A 21,415-nucleotide genomic window follows, 5' to 3' on the forward strand; every position below is an offset into this window, starting at 1 on the left:
TGTGACTCGAATGTGCTTAACTTTCATGAGAGCAGCATCGTTGCGTAACAGTGTAGATATTCTTAACGTCGTTTATTTCCACCCTCCCTGTAGCGTTCTGGCTGGGATTTTACCACACCAGACGAGTGTTACTTCTTAAACCCCTAACTATCTGTTCCCCCTAAAGGCCGTTTTATGTTTCTGCGTCGAATCCACAACGTACCCCCGCAGACCCCTCTGCGACTACACCGGTCCCTACGCCGTAGCCTGACAGGCACCTCTCGAAAAATGTACACATCGTGACGACGCTAGTCTCTCAACTGTGACTTGATGGCGTTGCATCCCCCCCCCGGACTCATTTCCTGGTTCTCCTTAAACAACATGAAATCAAGGAGAGGGTTAACTGTTCCTGCTAAAGATGTCCAACCTTGGTCAGAAAGCACAGGGGAGACACTTTGTTTCTTTGACTTTAGAAATAGTACTCTCTCCAAAGCTAATCGCCACCCATCGTTCTCACTTCTCTCCCCCCCACACACTCCTTCGTACAAGTATAACCACCAGGACGCTGACATAGGCTACGTTGAAAGCTCTGTGTGGAGCCCCCGCAGAGGCATGAAACAGCCTTAACTCCAGTGCCATTTTAATTCTGTGACCCCTGCACACTTTTGATGCCCTTTTTCCTCTCACACTCTGTTGGATGTACAATCCCCCCCACCCACCCCCAGCCTCCCTCTGCCTTGTTCCCTTCTGTTACTTCACAATGAGACAGAGTGGATGCTATGCTCACTTTTCGGTGCCTTGGGCAGGTTTGCATCTGCCTTCCATTCTCTTATGCAGTCACTGTCCCCTCACATTACTCTCTCGGCAGCACCCTCTTTCTCCCCCGACTCTCTGAACCTCCCTATTCTGTTCTCCTTCAGTCTCTCTTTCCTCTGGCATCTGTGTGTAATGTGGCTCTTGAGGGGAGCATAGAGGCAGGGACACGCGGTGCAGTGTCTTGGCAGGAGAATGAGAGAGAGAGTGGGAGGGGGGGGGGGATCTAGCTTCTTGCTTGCCTGATGGCTGCCAAGAGGCCCACATCTGTCTCTGATCAAGGGGTACACAGGCAGGCAGCCAGTCACACACACACACACACACACACACACACACACACACACACACACACACACACACACACACACACACACACACACACACACACCCACACACACACACACACACACACAAATGGCTAGAGTGGCTGTCCTATTTAAAACAAGAAGCCTTAACAAGAGGAAGAACCCACATGAAGTGATCAGAGCTTGAGACAAACCAGCGGGAGCTGCTGTAAAGGCTCAGCCGTCATCATCATATGATCATGAACAGCTCATCACCGTGAAAAGGAACTAATGCACTCCAGAAAATAGCATACAAAACTATACATATCATTCGGAATACTCAGTGTATTATAATCGGAAAAAATAACTGTCATGCATTAAATTGTGTGGCCAAGCATGTTACACTATGCCACAGAGAACAGCGTGTTGGAAGATTTACGCACATATCCCACCTGGCGACAAACTAAGAAAACGCGCATCGACATCAACTATAAAACCGTGACACCCGCAGTCAAACCACCGTAAAAGCAACAACAACGCTAGAGTAGGCATAAGCGCGTAAGTGAAAGGCCATGTGTCATCCCGCAAGTGGCGTCACTTCTCCTGAGTGTCGGCTGAGCCCCAACATACAACCCTTTCCCACCAACACCCTGCGCATTTCTGCTGACATAATGAAGACACAGCCAATGACGGCTCCTTATTGTTATTATTTGATCATGTCACCAGATGGAACACTGTGCTCCCTGGTGTCAAATCCACAAGTAAAGAGGATTCTAAATACATTTGGCGCTGCTTCCACGGCTGAGCTTCGCTCTCTCAGTAGTATATCAAGTGTAGACACAGTGCCGTTTCCGTGCGTTACGGAAATAATTAACCTTGGTTAAGTGCCTTAAAGCATGGCTCCGAATCCCAACAGCTGCAGGGTTGCTATTCTGCAACTCATCCTGCACTGTAACCTCCCTGCTTATTGTTATTTGATTGCGGAGAGCGCATATGGAGGTGACGGTGCGCCGCCGCCTGGAGCTGCCCGGCGCTCAGCCACCAGCAGCTTTACGCTGCACAGACAACCCCGAAGAGCACGAGGAGATAATAAAGGAGAGAGACTGGGGTGGCTGATGATGATAATAATTATAATGGTGATGATTACAGTCCTATTAGTGGAATCCTACGATGACAGTGTGGCTTTTACGCATGGTTTCTTGGGACACCAGCGAAATGATAAAATAGCAGGTCATGGTCCAGACCTACGCCTAACACCAGTTGTCACCCGGATGTGAAATTCCATTTTAATCAAGACAAGGGTTTGCTTATTTCCACTGATGAATAATTAAATCAAAAGGAAAACAAGGATAAACAAGGTGTTTGAATTTCCAAAAGCTTCATGCATATAGTCAGCTCATTCACAGACCAGTGAGCTGATGATAGACTCTACCCAGCTACCACATGAGCTGGGACAGATAACTGTTTCCGATCTTCTAAATATTTGATGAAAGCATCTAAGTTCTTTATATTTAAATGTGTCACAGCTGGCTAGTGTACAGGGCAGAGCTGTATTAGACTGACTTCAACTTAAAGTCATCATGATTCTGATTAAACTTACACATTAGGTATATATATATATATATATATATATATATATATATATATATATTCTCAGAGTTTTCTCAATGTATCCCATAATTAAGGGAAAGAAATCTCCAAGAGACCAAGAGACACATGGGTCTGGTTATAACACAATAGCTATCATACCAGACGCGTATGTGTATTGAAACAATATGAAACACATGCCAAGGATCTCTTGATAAACCATTTTAAAAATGTAGGTATGGCACAGCAGATTGAACTGAATGCCATGTTTGGACTACATGCATGCTTCTGTGATTCAGAAGATCGTTTATTCTCCCATCTGTTTTGATGCGTCAAAATCAAAGAAGTAACTGAAACTCACCATCATCTCCTCTGACTCTCAATGCCAGATGACACATTGCCATTAAAAATCCAATCAGCGATGGCTCAAAATCCATCTTGAGCGATGCAGAAACTCGTGGAGAGCTTTAAGTTTCTAGTGTTCCCACCTCGTAGAATACAAATTGTGCTGTTCGTTTAAAAAAAAAAAAAAAAATCCACACCCCCGTAAAACCAAAAAGCGCTGGCAGCAGTCACAATTCGACCACTTCAGGAATAATCCCAATTTTATTTAACCATTGATGGAGGAAACTATGCCAACTACATGTTATTGGAGAAATTTAAAGATGTGTATTTTCGCAGGCTTTTGTCTTTTATGTCTGTCCATTTAGCGGATGCCACTAAACCTCACCCAACAAAATAGTGAACAAACACACAAACTCCTTGATCAATGCTGCGTGCGCTCCGCAGCTGGGAGGCTTCCTGCGGTATCTGCGCTCCAGAAACAGCGGCTCCAGGGTGCTTCAAGTCCCGATTGAGAGGCTCTCAGTCCCGGTATCTGTCTCCCCGTCCCCGCGTATTTTGCGCACACGAGGGTTGGTTCTCCTGTACGGGTTTGGTAGTAGCAAGATATAAAGTCCACAGTAACAGCTCTCAAAGCCCTGGAAGCCTCAGTCCGAGTGTCAGAAGCTGCTTTTTAATGCAGCACAAAACTCAGAGAATAATAAATCATAAAAGGTGTTGCGCTCTTGCTCTCCAAAAAGACCTTTCATGTCGTGCCACCTCCTGCGGCACCGTTCCGTTCTCCTGTGTGCCTTCCTCGCTCCGCTCCGACACCGGCGTGTGTCCTGTGGATGTGTCTGGGAAGTGTGTGTAGTTCGTGTGAGAGTGATCGAGCTTTTGAGCTGAGCAGCTATCGCGTTACAGTCACGGCGCTTCGGCTCCGCCCCCTCCCGTCGGTCGCTGATTATAGGGAATTGGAGAGAGAGAGAGCGCGCGACACACACACACACACACACACACACACACACACACACACACACACACACACACCACACACACACACACACACACACACACACACACACACACACCACACACACACACACACACACACACACACACCACACACACACACACCACACACACACACACACACACACCACCAGATAAAGCCCAGATAAGACATATTGTAATGGTAAACCAGGGTGCAGAACTTCACCCGGGGCTGTTTTCAAAAGGAACAGAGGGGTTTGATGAGGAACAGAAAATCCCAGAAGGAGTGAGGCAGGGAGGAGACTGTGACTGGGGAAGGGGTGGTTGCACAGGGTTAGGGTTAGGCACAAGGCTGCCTTTCACCACTAAACACATCAAAACGACCAAGCCAATGTCAAAGCCCTCAACTCAAGAGAGGGAGAGCCCACCTCAGCCATCAGCCATGCCCAATCTCTGCCCTGCAATCAACAGGCCTAAATACAGAGCGGGGAGGCATATAATGACACAGTAGTGAGCCCAAAATAATCTGCTGAGAAAGGCCTCTCCAGCTCCCAGCCCATGTGCCCTGCCTATGGCTTGTATTACCGTGTAATGTAATGGACTGGCTGTATAATGAGGTTCAGTATGTAGCCTCGCCGGCATCTTTATTTGGAACAGCTAGGTGCATTCCAACAGGTCAGGACACACTTTCGGGTGCAATGTAACATACTGTACACCTTCTGGTTTGAACTTTGACTCCTTATAGGTATGTATAGGTGCATGCTTCTGAGGGGAATTGAACTGAGCATGAGCAACATAGATTAGCTGATGGTGGTAAACAGAAAATAAATATGTTTTCACAGTCATCATTGTCTTGCCTTATTGAACCGTGACAGTCCTCTGCTGTAAACAAAGTCAACAAAAGACCCTTATGCCCTTGACGGAAGGTTGTATGACAGGTCTGGGTGTCACTGCCTGCCTGCCTGTCTGTCTGTCACCTCAGTCAACTGTCATCCCCTGCTGCTCTACACCCCCCAGGTTCACTAGATGCCATCAACTTACAGCTATCTTACAGCCCGCCAGTCATTTTTAAGACCATCTCTAGCTAGAGGGTGCGGTGGTTGTCAGATGTGATTGTGATTGGCTAATCTGAGCCTCTGGGCAGGGGGTCCACACTGGCGTGAATCAGTTTGCCATGTGCTAATTAGCTTTATTGTGAAGTTGTTTAGGCATGCAATTTTTTTCCAGTGCCACGTGTGTGCAATATGTGTTTATTAATGAGAAAGCTTAGTTATTGATGAAAGTCTTTTCAAGGCCAGTGGGTGATCTTCATTTAACCCCCGTGATGACCCTTTCACAGAGATGGGGAGAGATAAAGAGAGAGAGAATAAACATAGCCAATAAAAACCTTCAAGTAACACTGGGTCACTTCTTGCTCTGGTCTGTTCCCCCCTCCCAGCCTCCAGGGGTCATTTGATACTCCTCTCTCCCATTTGTCAACATAGCTGCCCCCACTATCAGCTTTCAACCCCCAAAATATTGGGTCAACGCACCGCTAATGGAGGGCAACAGTCCACAAGAGAACCTGAGAAAGCGAGAGATAGAGAGGGAATGTTGTGGGTGGAATATGTTTGTATTGATCCCACAGGGGAATACATATTCTGTAGCCTTCACATATACAGTACAATTGGGTGATACTCGGATGTCTTTTTTCTTGATTTTCCATTGATTGAATGTGTTTCTGAAGTTGACACACACTCAGTTGTTGGAGATATATATATATATATATATATATATATATATATATATATATATATATAGCACTACAATAGCAAGGAGCAAAATAGAGTAAATTAAACTCATATCCTCACAAGCACATGCCCCCAGCTTAGAAAAAGCCAAAGGACACACACATTACTGTGTCAGAGGCTGTTTAAGTACCACAGCAGAGGAGTCAAAGACTCAACTTGCAGCTGCAATATTTTACCCCAGGTCTTATCTATGTCCCCACTGTCATCTCCCAAAACACAGTCAACAGATGGCTGCCATACAGTCCGACTCTTCACCTCGGCACACCTGCACTGTGTTCACTCATGGGTGGTGGAGGGGAACACAACAGGGTCTTTCTCACCCGTTGTGTGTGTGTGTGACTGACTTTTATATGTATATATTTTAGTTTACTCAATAAATTGTATGAATTGATTTCTTCTCACATTATTATCCTTGATGCTTTGGCAATATTGTTATTTTGACATTCATGCCAATAAGCAATTTGAATTGAATGAGAGAGAGAGAGAGAGAGAAAGAGAAAGAGAGAGAGAGAGAGAGAGAGAGAGAGAGAGAGAGAGAGAAAGAGAAAGAGAAAGAGAGAGAGAGAGAGAGAGAGAGAGAGAGAGAGACCAACTGCTGCCGTACTACCTCCCTTATCACAACCAACCCCGAGACTGACAGCATGACTGATAACTCTCCTTCTTCCCTCTGTCACTCTGTCTCTCTCTCTCACACACACACACACACACACACACACACACACACACACACACACACACACACACACACACACACACACACACACACCACACACACACACACACACACACTTACTTACTTCACTCTCTCAACCCCCACCCCCCATCAGTTTTCGCCAGTCAGTCGGCTGTAGGTTTAAAGGAGAAAACTGTGTGAAAGTCTATCGTCTTTTAGAGAGGCTGAGTGATCCCAGTCGAAGCCTTCAGCTTTCTTCTCTTCATCTCCGGGAGATAAGCTAGAGATAGCCTCGAGTTGACCTATCAGCATCTCGAGTGAGGAAGAGGGGCATTGTGAGCACATCAAGGGTTAAAGAGGGAGTTTTGTGATCTGCTTTGGTATTCATTGGAGTGACACCTCAGCTAGCAATATCTGAGCTTTCCAACCAGTTTTAGGTAAATGCATTAGGAAGTGATCTCACTCTCTCTCACACACACACACACTCCCCCCTCATCTTTAATCTTCAAACTGTTCTATTTGTTGTATTTTTATCTTCACACTTTTCTTTGCTGCTGCAGTGACCCAATTTCCCCTTGGGATCATTAAAGTTTCATGTGATCTTTATCTTAAAAGTACATACACACACACACACACACACACACACACACACACACACACACACACACACACACACACACACACACACACGATATTTCCAAATATTCCTAACACCAATTCCTCCAGTGAATAAAAGGATCTCCATCTTTCACAAGGAGGCACACATCTCTCACCTCTTGTGCTATTCCTAAACTTACTGCCACCGTCAAATTCCTGATGGGCCACCCAGGCTATGGGCATGCCCTGACCAGGGTAATAATTACACACACACACACACACACACACACACACACACACACACACACTTCTGCTGTGCTGGCTGGTTGGATTGTATGGAAACATCTGGTGTCTGGCTGCTGTCTCACCACCACTCCTCTTTCTCCCTCTGTGTGTATGTGTGCTTCCGTATGTGCTACCTTCAATACCAAAAACAGCTCAATCATCAAAACACTTTCAGCTGCAGTTAGAAACGGCACGCACAGCAGACAGAGAGGAAACCTCAAAGCAGAGCAGTGTAGAAAGGCAGTGTTTTGATTTAAAGAGACACACAGAAACGCGAGAATTCCCGATCCTGTGTCCACTGTTGTTGTAAGCTAACATACTTAATCTTGTGGTTGCTAAGATCAGTTTGTCAGGCAATAGAGATGACAAAACACTGACTGCAGTCTGGAGTCATACCCAATGACAGACACACAATACAGTAAAGGATGATTCATTTGCAGTACACAACTGAGCCTAATGGGGGCAGGCAACTGCATCAAGCCAAGGTGGTGAGGAAACCAGACTCCAGGCAATCTTTAGGAACATGGTGTAAATATTAACAAACTTGATGTTAGATTATGCATACATTAAAACGATTAAGATATTAAGATCAACATGCAGGCAAACTGCACTTATGACAGCTATCTGGACAGATCTAATTTGCTTAATCGTGGCATAATCAGGGCATCTCAGAGTGTGGTTAAAATCAGGCAGAATTTGTTAATCATTCAGTAAATAAGTCACAGTGGATGATCAGCATGTTCCAAATTCCCTATTTTGATGAATGGTAATTCATAAACGTGCTTAATAAGTTGCTGTTTTGGATTCAGCTTTGCTAGTTTCACATGCAAGATGGCTGCACTACTGTGCATCTACCCCACAGCTTGTTGTTGTCAGCTCGGTTCAAAAATGTTGTTTGCTCACTTTAATTGCAAGATGCCTGCTCTATTCCCCGGCCACCTCTTGTTTATGATACAGCATCATTATCCTCTGTATTTTGCAGAGGAGATGAGAGAATGCATCTCCTCTTCCTTTGCTGTTCCACCAGGATCCATTTTACTTCTGCTTTGTCTCTTTCATCTCTTTCCACTGGCCTGCTGTGTGTCTTTATAGTCACATCAAAGTGACCTTCGCCACCCCTTTCCCTCCAAAACCCCCCACCCTTCCTTTTAGTCTGGAGACTAGGGGGAGAGAAAGAGAGAAGGGGGGGGGGCTTACTACAGCAAAACAATACCTGACATGTTGCGCAGTTTTTAAATTACAATTGCACTTCACTGCAGATGTTACAGCTAATTCCTTTTATGCTTCATCTCTGCTGCTTGGGAGTTGAGTTGGGATCAGAAAAAGTGAGAGGAATCCACTTCAGTGTGTATGTGTGCTTATGTGAGTGTCTCTTTTATACACTCTTTTCCTGTGTGTGGTGTGTGGAGGGGGGGGGGTCTATAACAGTGACAGTGCCCCCCCCCCTATATGGTGTTTGTAGGTTCCAACCCCACTCCATCACGGCAGGAATGAGTGCTGCATTAGGAGGCAATAATACAAAGACAAGAGGCCATTCTCCACGGCTTGTTTACTCGGCGGGGGCTTTATCACTCGCCCTCTGAAGGAAAGATCAGCGCTTGACAAACCGGGGATAGAAACACTGGAGGACAAGTGCATGCTAATGAGAGAGGGAGTTATTTTTTTCGTTGTTGGTGGGAGATGTTGGAAGTGTTGCACGGCTAGGAGCTACAGCTTTGTCTGCTACTGCTGCCACAATAAGAAGAATTGGATATATATCGTAAGTCAGGCACTTCGGATTGAAATTACGCATGAATGACACACCAATTCATGTGCCATTATTGCTGAGTTATTAAGACGCACACTCACTTTTTAGTGTGTTTATCAACGGCGTTTGGCCTTCATTGACTTACATTACCTTGCGATAGCGTGTGAATACACGCGGATCGCTCAAAATGTGTAAAGATAACACACCACTTATATTTACGCAAAGTCACAATGCCATGTTGAAACTACAGTGTCTGTGTTCATATGAATATTGGAACATGTTACAGTAACCCACTGATGTGTTTTTAGACGTTTTTGGAACAGTAGAGCTCTATGGCACAGAGGAATAAGATACATCAGGCTTTGGCTACATATGCAGTGTGTAATTGATTTACTGTTGATTTTGGTCTTTTCATGAGTCATGACATCCGTCAAAGATGATAAAAACTAAGTAGGATGGGAAGAGGAAGAAATACATTAAACATTTTTATGTGTTTCTGAAGAAGAATGCCACTGAGTCGTTCAATAAAAAAAAAAGCGTGAGAGAGAGAGAGAACAACAGAATTGAGGAGACAGATGGGTTAAGGAAGTTTGAAATATAAAGGGAGATTCACTTCACATCTGCTGAGGGAGAAAGGGGATGAAGAAGAAGGAAGTGAGGGGTATGCAAAAAAAGGAAAAGTCACATAAACAGAAAGAAGCAGAGAGGGCACTTAGGATAAGATGGCTGACAATATAAAAAAGGGGATCTTTGAGAAAGGCGGCTCCCTTAATGTGGTTTAACCCTGGTGCATTCACATTACCATGGTAATCTCATCAATATCATGTGTGTGTGCGTGTGTGTGTTCATGTTGGAGACAGCTAAGCACTCTGCCCCATTAGCAAAACCTAATTGACTTACAGCCTTCTGACCACAAAGGTAACATCTGTGTCAGTCATGTAAGTGAACGCCGTGCACACACACACACACACACACACAAAAACAAACACAAAAACACACACACACACACAGTTTGACCTTGATATGCACCTCTGGATGCAGTAAGGACCGTATCTTTGTCTTAAGACAAGACAGTTTTGCCTTTTTTTTTTTACTTCCTAAAGTTAATTTAATGTTGGAAAAATCAAATCACTCAAGTCCCACACTGTCAGACATCGTCACATTCGTATTGTCTATCGACTTGTTCCATCTCATTTATGTATGTTACCGCTATTATACCTATACGCTATATGTGATGTTTTCACTGAGAATACAGTCACTATTCAGGTAAGTACAGTGTGATAATAAAAAGTATTAAAACAAAAGCCAAATGTTGGCACAATACCAATTGTGGACATACTTCAGTGTCATCACTGGATGTATCTAATAGGAAATATTTTACATTGAATAAATGTCGGCAATCTCAAAAAAACTGTTGTGCTGGAGGCCCAATAGACAGATGAGCAAGTCTGATCTGCTTCTACAAAGACTGAACAGCACATGATATCATTTTGTTCTTTTTTTTTTATATGGCTATTTTTTTTATCTACCTGTATGTCTTTCAAATATTTAATGTTTATGTAAAAAGTAAAGGGTTTATATGATATGTAAGTCCTTAGTGAATTCCGGCAGGTCAGTGAGGTTTTAGGGGTTAAAGGATAGCAGATTCAGTAAGTTGGGGGAATTGCGAGCGACACAAATCATAGCATAGTTCATGGTCTAAAAACACTGGACCTCAACTCTGTAGCAAGCATATTTACCAGTTTGCAACACATGATTTTCCATTTAGGATTTTGAAGTCTCTAAACCCGTAACCCTCATGACATCATCAGGGCTTATTTTTGTATCGACTTCAGAAATCTCCTTTCAGAGCCACAGACGACTCTACACAACTATTATCAGAAGCAGAGTAGTAGTCCTCAAGAGTAAACTGATCTTTCTGTGTAAAGTCGATGGAGTGCTCCCTTAATTTCAGTGCGTACGGGATAAGAGACTAAAACCAGCAAGCAGACAGACAGACAGACAGAGAGACAGGAAGAAAGAAAGACGGAATAGGCCGACAGGTAAACAAGACAAGGATCCATCATTATTTAGCCATGGATATAGAATATCAAATGGAGGACAGGCGAAGGCTCCATATCAGCCTGCCATTATTGAAAATGACTAATATATTCTGAAGAGAGAAAGAGAGATGGATGAGATATGGAATCCGATGGAGACTGACACTCAATCTTTCCGAATAGTAATCCAATAACGTCTCCTGAGTTTCCTTATGGCTAATCAATTGGGCCGCAGCGCAGAAACAAATCACCATATCGCCGAGTCAATAACCGTCAGTCATGGAAATACCTCGCCTCAACTGTCAGTGTTTATCAAGCTCGGCTGAGCCTCAGCTCCCACTGCGACGCCGGAGAGAAGGGTGACACGCGGTATGTTTGGTATGCAGCTATCTAAAAAGGTGGCCCACGCTGGTTGTAATTTAGATAGCGATAAGAAGGAGATTGCGAGACGTTATCGAACACGCCCTGACCTAAGGTGAAGCCAAGCTCGACCAAAGTGAAGATGGATGATGATGCATTGCTGACAGGGCGAACACAACAAACAAGTTTATCAGAGGAGGGGAATAGGTCGTTTTACATCTTCATAACGTGTGCCTATCAGTGCCGGTTCTGCAGCCTGAGCTTCACTGGGATAAACAGGATCTTAGGTCAGGATCAGGATAAAGAGAAAACAGGAATCCGCAGCTCAAGATCAGCACAACATAATCAGAATCAGAATCAGCTTTATCGACCAAGTATGAAGACACATAATGTTGCACTAAGTTTAATTTGCTCACTCAATAAAATGGCAGCAAAGCATTGCTCAATTCACATTTCAGGTCACCAGCAGGGCTCTGTTTTGTCACCTTTGTCATGCCCTCCTATGCTATCAACAGCCAGGTGCTAAAGGAGACGGCTGGTAGAGACGGTCTGTATTTAAATTACATCGTCACTAATTAATTAGTTGAATTAAGTCCCAGCAACAAACAGAATATTTGCCGAAAAAAGAAGCCAGTCAGATTATAATTAATTAATCTCTTTACCTTCACAGTCGTGGTTAGAGACAGCATCTGGTCTTTTCTGCTCGCACAATGTACAACGAGACGTATCCGGACCCAAAGCCTCACAACTCTGCTGCAAAGTCAAGCCAAAGTCCTTGGCGCTGCGGTCGCTTCAGCGCTCCATGTCTGGGTCTGAGGGAGTCCAAATTTTAGAGTTAACCTTTTTTTTTTGAAACCCACATGCTTGTGGTGTGTGTGTGTGTGTGTGTGTGTGTGTGTGTGTGTGTGTGTGTTTTCAGTAACATTTCAGTGCACCCCTTCGAGGAAACATTTATTTAGCTTTCACAAAATTAAAATGTTAAGTAAAAAATTACAGTTGGCGTCAGAAGATTTTTTTCCCATCTTGCAATTTACCACCCACTCCGGGATTAATTGCCATTCCACCTACTCAGTGGAGTATAACTCTGCAAGACATTAAATAAATACCCTCTTATCTTTTTAAAAAAATGGGACACTGACAGACTGGATAGAAGAGTTCCAGATGAACCTGACCCGGTGCTTCGGACTGAATGAGGCAACTTTATGTGCTCAGTGTGGGTACATGGTTAATGTTTTATACCGTATTAATTACAGTGAGGCAAAACTGTCAAGGGTTTGCCACCATGAGGATAAATCAAACATGTTACTGCTGTCCTGCCAAACCAGAATTGACTCATGTTTGGCTCTGACCTAAATAAGCTCGTGGTTGTGTATTTTAAAATTTCCATCTGAAGTATTTTAGCATTAATAAATAGCCCATTGCTGGAAGGCCATTTTTGTTTTTCTGGGTAAATGTTCACAATAAGAGGCTTTTTTCCCCTTTCCTTCCTGTTCCTACTGAGAAGATCAGCTTTTCAGCATCTTAAAAGCTCAGTGACCCTGCATTGCAATAAAATAAAAGCTCAAATTAAGAGTCAAGAGAGACAAATTGGTGATTATGAGTACGTTGTAAAAACTCCAATGCTCTTTTTAATTCTTGATTTAACAGCCTTATTCATTTTTTATTAGCTTTAATTGGCAGGAAGATTCAAAATAAAAAGACTTCTAGAGTGGAGCTTTGTTAAGTAAAAAGAAAAGCCTTAGAAGTGAAGTTCTTTGTAACCACATCAGCAGAACCAGTGTCTGCCTAAATACTACAGCCTTTAATTATAAAATATAATTAGAGGGCTCAACTTTATGACTTGTCATTCTTTCTTTAAATTATGTATTAATCCCATCTGATAAAAGGATGCAAGAACAATTGTTATGTGTGGTATTGTGTCAGGGATATCTCACTCTAATATCAGTATATTAGCCCAATGTCCAATATCAGACGTGGCTAATCATTGTTGACCTAATGATGAACATTTCTCCTTGATCCATACCCACCTCGGCATACACCTGTTACATTTACATTTAGCATCCATCTTAGCATATTATTTAGGCAGTTGCACATTTTTGTTTTCCCATCCTGTACACATTCAAATATTTGTTCTTTTATTTTATTCATATTATTATTTCATGTATATTGTATGTGTGTATATTTTTCCTAGTATTTCATTTATATTCTGTGCTTTGTGACTGATTTTGCTGCTGTAACACCGGAATTTCCCATTTTTCTTGGGCTCAATAATCTATCTATCTATCTATCTATCTATCTATCTATCTATCTATCTATAACAGTAGAGAAATGTCACCCTATAGTACATTCAAGTACTTCTTAGTGTACTAGGTATTTCCACTCCCTGCGGCTCTGCTAAGTCTGGATGTACAGTCAACCATCACAAAACGTCTGAGTTATTTGGCACATCACTTATAAAGCAGCTGTTGCTAACATTAGGACATGAATCATGAGTAAACAATTATGAGTTAAGCTTTCATTAGATCCATATGACACAGGAACCTTAACCCAGAACAATATTTAAAATATATATATATATATATAACTGATGCTTTTAAACTGCCTGTGTTAAATGTCACATTGATGTTTGAGTGTTCTGCTTTGGCCACACACACACACACACACACCACACACACACACACACACACACACACACACACACACACACACACACACACACACACACACACACACACACACACACACACACACACACACACACACACACACACACACACACACACACACACACACACACACACTAATGAACTTTAAGCTGGGCTAAATCTGACAGCGAAGACATTAAATTGACATAATGGGTATCTACCCCGAGGTCAAAAGTCTAGTGAAATAATAGTATTGTTTCTTAATGAGTTATCAATTAATTAGTCCATTATTGAGTCTCCTCGGGCAGCTTACACTGATTGGCTGACCTAGTATTCACTTTTTTGATCTTTAAAGCAGACTTATTGAAAGAAGATACGATTTCTGGTGGGATACTATCCAAATGAGAAACGTGGAGTTTGTGAGTCAAGGGTGAATGTTTTAAATGCCTTTATATCAATCACTAATTACCAATACCACTCCTCTGATAGGTCCATTTATATAACAGCTCATCACCTTATTCAGCATGACTTTTATTTTATGAATGAAACACTGGCAAATGCCTCTAGCTTGTGTGTGCGTGTGTGTGTGTGTGTGTGTGTGTGTGTCTGTGTGTCTGTGTGTCCATCTGTAAATGAACAGTGTGTGGTTTTATAGTGACAAGCCCGGGTCAAGTCAGATTCAGCTCAGTAGCTTTTCCATCTTTAATGAAGATAATGTCACTCGAGTTCTTTAAAAAGTTGTTTTGGAAAAAGAGGACGTATCACCCAATTAGCTGAATATTTCAACCGCTTTATAAACTATGATTTGAAGAGTCAATGCTAGACTAAACGTTTTCTCTTGCTGTGTGTGTGTGTGTGTGTGTGTGTGTGTGTGTGTGTGTGTGTGTGTGTATATATATATATATATATATATATATATATATATATATATATATCTCTCAGAACATTATCTTCCTTTCCCTTTCCTTTTCTTTCTCCGCCTCACACCTTTGTTTCTTTTGAAGAGGAAACAACAATGGCACCATTAAGTGTCTGAGGGGTTCTTTGATGTGAATGGAACCTAAATGGTCCATTCAACAGCCAGTCAAGGGAGAGGGGTGGGGGTGTAGGGTGTGGAAGTGTAAAATCAGGGGGGGGGGGGGGGGGGGTCAAGGGGGTCAAGCTTTTTTGTGAAGGGTAACTTTGCTCCAACGCAGTATATCCAAGTACTCCCAATGGTTGGACTACTGTCACATATTACACATATTACTTTTACTATATCTTCAAAAACTTCACAACAAAAAGGTCAAACCAGGGTTTGACTGAAGTTGAAAGGAATCGGCTCTATTTTGTAGTATGACAAGAATTTTATAGTTGCAAACAATCATCTGATAATCATTTTGATTGATATATTGTAAACACCCTAACTTCACTCTACCCACGTCTCCCTATTAAGTATGGTTTAGATCCTTTTGTGTTTTATCGAACCATGTCAAAATTTCCCCCAAGTCGCCCGGCAACAAGCAAAGAGCTCTCAATTAAAAATAAAGTGGCAAGCTCTGAGGCAACGGGACCTCGTGAGCTAGTGGGCAGAGAGATATCTCAACTGCAAATGCTGCATCCTGTAGAGAAGGAAAGCCTTTTGTAAAAAGGGGACACTTCTTCCTTCGTTGAATCAACACGTCTTTAAGACTGGATTGCATTAACTACTGTGCCCACTTCAGATTAGTCTCGCAATGCCAGACATATCACCACAGCGCCGTGGAGGAAGGTCAGGCTAGTCCACACAACCTTCCTGGGTGGAGAAAAATGTGCTCTGGTTCGTTGGCATTTCTTTAAACCAATCACAACTGTCATCCGGCAGCACCTGAACAATCCCGTAAATGAATCATTGTTGACATAGACTAGGTAAAGATTGTGGTTAAGGTTAATAAAAACCACTAAATCATTTACAGGTTTGGGACTGAATCTGCATGACAGCCAGACATGCTTCATGCCCACCCACAGCCCTGACCTTCACACTCATACTTGGTTGCCTTGCTACATACGGGGCACTACTTCCTGCCTTGGCACTGCACATTGGACAGGATAGACTCCCTGCACAGCACAAGCGGGTATGGATATTAGATGGAGGGGCAGCCTTGTCATGCTCTGTATTCAACATGGAAATAATCTAAATTGAATTAAAATGGAATCCAGAGCAAAAGCAAGGATCAGAAAATTAGGAATTGGGATCAGGCCAGATAGACATTTGAGTTGAACTGAAGTTGTCCCTATGTTCGCCATGCCACCCTGCAGCGCTTTCCAGGCAAGTACCACCATGCCGACCCAGGCCCTTTACACAGTAAATTAATCAGAAATTAATATATAGTTGTTTTTATTTAACTTATGCTGATGATTTATATCAATGGTTGTGAATGAGAAGGGATCTGGAATGAAAAAGAAGTGGATGATAAGAAGAAAAAGACATCGGGAAATGAGAAAGGAAGTGAGAGGAACTAGATGAAAAAATTATAATGCAAGAAGGGCAGGAAGAAGGAGAGAGAAACTGTCATATCTCCGCTGTAATAGGGGAAAGGGAGCTTTTGCTGATTGGAGTTGCCATGGCAATGGTTGGCACCTAGTGTATGTGCGGGTCGTGTGTGTGTATCTGTGCATGATTGTATTTGTGTGTGCAGGGTTTTGTGTATATAATGGTGTTTGTGAGCATTTGAAAATGTCTGTTAATGATCAGTGTGTGTGTGTGTGTGTGTGTGTGTGTGTGTGTGTGTGTGTATCTTGGGGGGGGGGTTGAATGGGGGATCTTGTTGAGGGATTATCAGTGTTGTCAAAGGCAAATGAGACCAGAGAGGCACAACAAAGCACTACTAGCCAGCTCTGAGGACGGAAAACACACTGTAAACACACAGCAGAAGATAGACACAAGTGTGTGTGTGTGTATGAGGGAGAGAGGGAGAGAGAGAGAGAGGGGGGGGGGTGTTAATCTTTTACATTGATGCACCAGTAACATTGTCTTCTACTTTCACATCAATTTGGGATGAAGGAAATAGCCAGAAACGTGTGTGAGACTGAAACCGAGAAGGCTTGGTTGTCCACATGTGACAATAAATGTTTGTCCAAATCTTCAGACAGCAACACAGCTGTCTTGAAAGCAAGCATATTTTGCCAGAATGTCTAGGTGACATTAGCCAAGTAAGAGAACATGCAGTAAATTGTGGAAATATACACAGTCCTGACTCACACTTGCATGTAAAAAGCTACAGCACAGGAAATTATCTGGCAGAGAAACACACATAACGTACTGTTAAAAATCCCGTCCACAACAATCATGTGTGGGCTGTCGATGAAACGTTGACAGCAACACACATTGTGGGTGTATTTGTAATCCAATTGCTCTCTGACAGCAATACACACACTCCTTCCATTCAGGTAATGACTGCAGCCAGACTCATTATTTTCAATCCCAGGTTCCAGGGTGGTTACCAGAGAAAGGTCACGACAATAGCTTTTAATTGTTTTTGGGGGGTCACAAACCAGTTTGTCGAAACGTCTAAGCCAGCTTGTGTCTCATACTCATTATTAATAATGGTCACAGTGCTGTGGCGTCTCACACCCCACTCTGGGTCAATATGCATTCAACTCAAGCAAGTGAAACTTCAAAACTGGAGATGGTTTGAAAGCTGGCTGGATGCCATGCTGCTTAAACCCACACAGTAACAGAATGATGGATGTGTTATGTCAACGGGCCAGACTAATTCTTGGACTGATTTGCAGTTTCTCTAATAGGATTAATCTTTGACATTCAGTTTTTTTTTTTCCATAGTCGATGTGGGCAGCGCTGTTTAGTTGGATTTTCCATTGGCAAACTTTGAATTTTAGTAGGTTGTGCTCATTTTGTCTTTTCAGCTTCTGTGGCTATTGCTGCTCATGGTAACAACCCAGTTCTTCTATTTAACACAAAACGCATCACTCGCTGTAGGCCAAAAGGCTTCTAATGGAAACAGCCACCAGACACTGGGTATTAAGAAGGCTAGAAGCTGAGACACTAATCTATGACAAACGGGTGCATAATGAACATATATTTTTAAGCCAAGTAGCGTGTTATCTTTACACATTTTGTGCTTTCCGTGTGTATAGCTACGCTGTATACAGCGGGCGTAAACATGCATGCCACTTGCAGTGTTATCGCAAGAAGAAAGTGACGGTTTGGGAAACATGAAAAAAAAGTCCTGTGCTTTACATATCCACCACGACCAACCTCCCTATGCTGATTTTCATACTACTCGCTACGGCGTCAATTAACACGCTATCGCAAGTTAATGTAAGTCAATGGAGGCCAAACGGTGTTGATAAACACGCTAAAAACAGAGTATGCATCTTGATAACACGCCAATATTGGCATACGAATTGACGTGTCATACATACACCATTTCATGAGATCAGGCGGATTTTTCAGCAAGGCAAAGCAGGCTAATTTATAAAAGGATATAGCATAAACAAAGGCGACTCAAAGTGGCATTTATAAAGCGTACAAGACATTAACGTCACAACACAAAATATGTGGTAAAGAAAGCATTAAAATAATAAAAACAGAAATGAGTAGAATCAGCACAAGATGGATCATTTGGAGGGATTCAGTCAAAGGCAATGGAGAACATACGTGTATGTAACATGTATTTAATGGGAGTCATACGGGGGAACGCCTGTCATGAAGTTTTTTCCAGAATAAAATGCTGGTTCTCAATATTCAATATGGGAACAATTAGACTGCTGAAGTAACTTGTTCAATGTGCTTCCGTAAAATTGATACATAATTTAAAAATACAGAATTAAACCATGAGTCTAACCAGGCTTTCAAGGCTGTCTACTAGTACTGAAGGGCCAACAGTGTCAAAGGATGTAGAATGTCCAAATAGTTGTAACAACTTTTAGATTATTTCACTTATGAGGCTGTAGTTTGCATACTGACTATTGGTGTGGGTTATTATTATAAAGGAAGCTGCCAGTTTTTTTTGCTGCTGGGTCACCAAGAAAAATCCCTGCATAATAAGTAACTGATTATGAGTACATGTTTTCAATATCCATGGTATTAAGAAATAAATGACAAAAACAAACCTGTCACTACGACAGACCGGTTTTAGTGTACACTCTACATTCCTGCTGAGTAAATACAACAATGTGCCTGAGCCTGTTGTCATTTGACTTAAAATCTTCAAGCGCTATGGGAAAACGCTCCAGTTCATAAATCATTCACTTGTTATTCTGCAACCCAGATATGGAAGAGACGAATGCATCACAGTCTTCAGCCTCCTATCCCACATTATAGCCGTCTTTTCTGCTCTCTGCGACTGTGATAGAAAATCCCGGCGCAAGTTTTCGACTTAGTAAATGTCAATCTCTCGGAGGATTGGGAAGAGACTTGCCTCCGCGCGGCCTCAATAGGCTCTTTATGACAGCTTCAGTACCATGATAATTAGGCAGAGGTTGGAGAAGCAGGCTCAGACTAGGATGCCATTTGCAGTGTTTGCATGTGTGTGTGAGTGCTAGGGTGGTGGTGGCGGCGGGGAGGGTAACTGAGCTGATCCACTGTATACAATGGACTGGCAGCTGCTGTAAACGATAGCAAGGTCATCACTAGCCGCTCATTCAGCAATGTGTGTGTGTGTGTGTGTGTGAGATGGAGAGTCTGGGAGAAAGGCAAGAGAGTTGGCAAGTGTGCATGAGAGAGTGCAGCTACATTTCCCTTTGTTTGTAAAGATTCTTAAGAGGACTTTTATAATTCTCTAAATAAAAAGCAAATTATGGGCACTGCCATCAACTTTAATGGAGCGTATAAAATATCTTAAGCAAAAATATTTGGTAGGTGTCTTTAGTTGATAGTTGTTATACATAGTTAGATTAAGCCGTCTTATAAGTAGACATAGTCGAGTCAGAGTAAAGAATAAATGGATCAAGGCAGAGTGGTTGAATTGCTTTTCATGTTTCTTGTTGCCATGTTGTCTGGAGACTGTTTTGAGAATATCTGGGATCACAGCCAAAATAGCTCATCAGTCATGTTACTTGTCTGTTCACTGTCCATTTGAAGCATTAATTCCTATTTGACAAAAGCAAAAAAAACAGGCTGGCGCAAACATAAAAATCTTTTTATGAGGTCAGATTTTCCCTCTCCAATCCAGTTTTTCTAATATGACACTTCACGATGTGCAAAACAACAACAACATGGATATGTGGCTAGTGTGTGAGTGGGGTGTAAAAGAGAAAATACCGTAGAGAGATGTGTGCATAAACCGTGGAACAGACTGTACCTGGTAGCTGATACTTCTGACAGGTACCGAAGTTCGCCGTTATTCAGGTGTTTCTCCTCAGTGATGGAGACGACGACCCCCCCCCCCCACCGGCAAGCCAACTTCTTGTTTCCTGTTTTAAGGAACACAGACAAATTGAGATCAGCTAAAAGAATGTGTTTTTCAAAAGTAGATGAACTGCCAAAGTGTCTGTACACAAGCACTGGGGTTACCACTTTTGTCGGTGGCCATGACGTTGTGGCCCTCCTTCCCACGGGGTTCAAACAAAAAAACTTTACTGGGGCGCCCGGATAACTCAGATAGTGGAGCGGAGCGGGTGCCCACGTGTGGAGGTTTGGTCTTCAGCGCAGCTGGCCCGGGTTAGGCTCTGGCCCTTTGCTGGCTGTCCCCCCCCCCCTCTCTCCCCTTTCATGTCTTCAACTGTCCTGTCACGTGGCGGCCTAAACATGCCCAAAAAATAATCTTAAGCCTCCCTCCTGAAAAAGCCCAGCCTGCTCTGATTGGTCAGTGTTTCTGGGTCTAATGCATCTGCGCTCTTGGCGTCTCTGCACAATCATTTTGGCCGGGGCATGACTGTAAAGGCACTGTAGCCGCACTTCCTACTAATATAAAATATAGTTGTGGCATCACAACCGCACTGAAGTCCTGACGGCTTGTTTGAAGGCACCGTTTCTGCATCCGGGCCGTGTGCATTTCTCTGTGGATTGAGCATTTTGATACGTTCGCAGTATTTATATAGCCACTAGACCGGCTTTAAAATGGAAAAAAAAATACATGGAAATCTCACTTTTTACTTTTGTCACTTGCTGCAGTGACACAGTGACATCCGTGGGTGTGTTTGTTTTTTACTAAAGCCCACTCCATGAATAAGAAACAGCACTGTTTCAGTTTTCATCATCATCTTTGTAATGATCCTAAAAAACACGTCTGGATTTAATGAAATGGAAGTAACAAATACACGAGAGCTTGACGGGAACATGGCTGCACAGTACCAAAACGATTTGGCGCTAAAGTAACA

General features: G+C 42.8%; 1 protein-coding gene across 2 annotated transcripts in view; it reads right to left on the reverse strand.

Annotated features, from left to right (window-relative positions):
- Window positions 1-3,889, reverse strand: part of nrp2a (neuropilin 2a) — a 61,011-nt gene extending 57,122 nt beyond the window's left edge. The window contains exon 1 of one of the 2 annotated variants that reach the window (XM_032506369.1): window positions 3,025-3,888. In XM_032506369.1, the coding sequence (XP_032362260.1) occupies window positions 3,025-3,100 (76 nt within the window). In that variant the 5' untranslated portion in view covers window positions 3,101-3,888. Of the gene's footprint in view, window positions 1-3,024 lie in introns of both variants that reach the window. The other variant, XM_032506370.1, reaches the window with a different exon arrangement.
- Between the last annotated feature and the right edge of the window lie 17,526 nt (window positions 3,890-21,415).

The sequence above is a fragment of the Etheostoma spectabile genome, chromosome 24 (genome assembly GCF_008692095.1).
Source record: "Etheostoma spectabile isolate EspeVRDwgs_2016 chromosome 24, UIUC_Espe_1.0, whole genome shotgun sequence".
Lineage (NCBI taxonomy): Eukaryota > Metazoa > Chordata > Actinopteri > Perciformes > Percidae > Etheostoma > Etheostoma spectabile.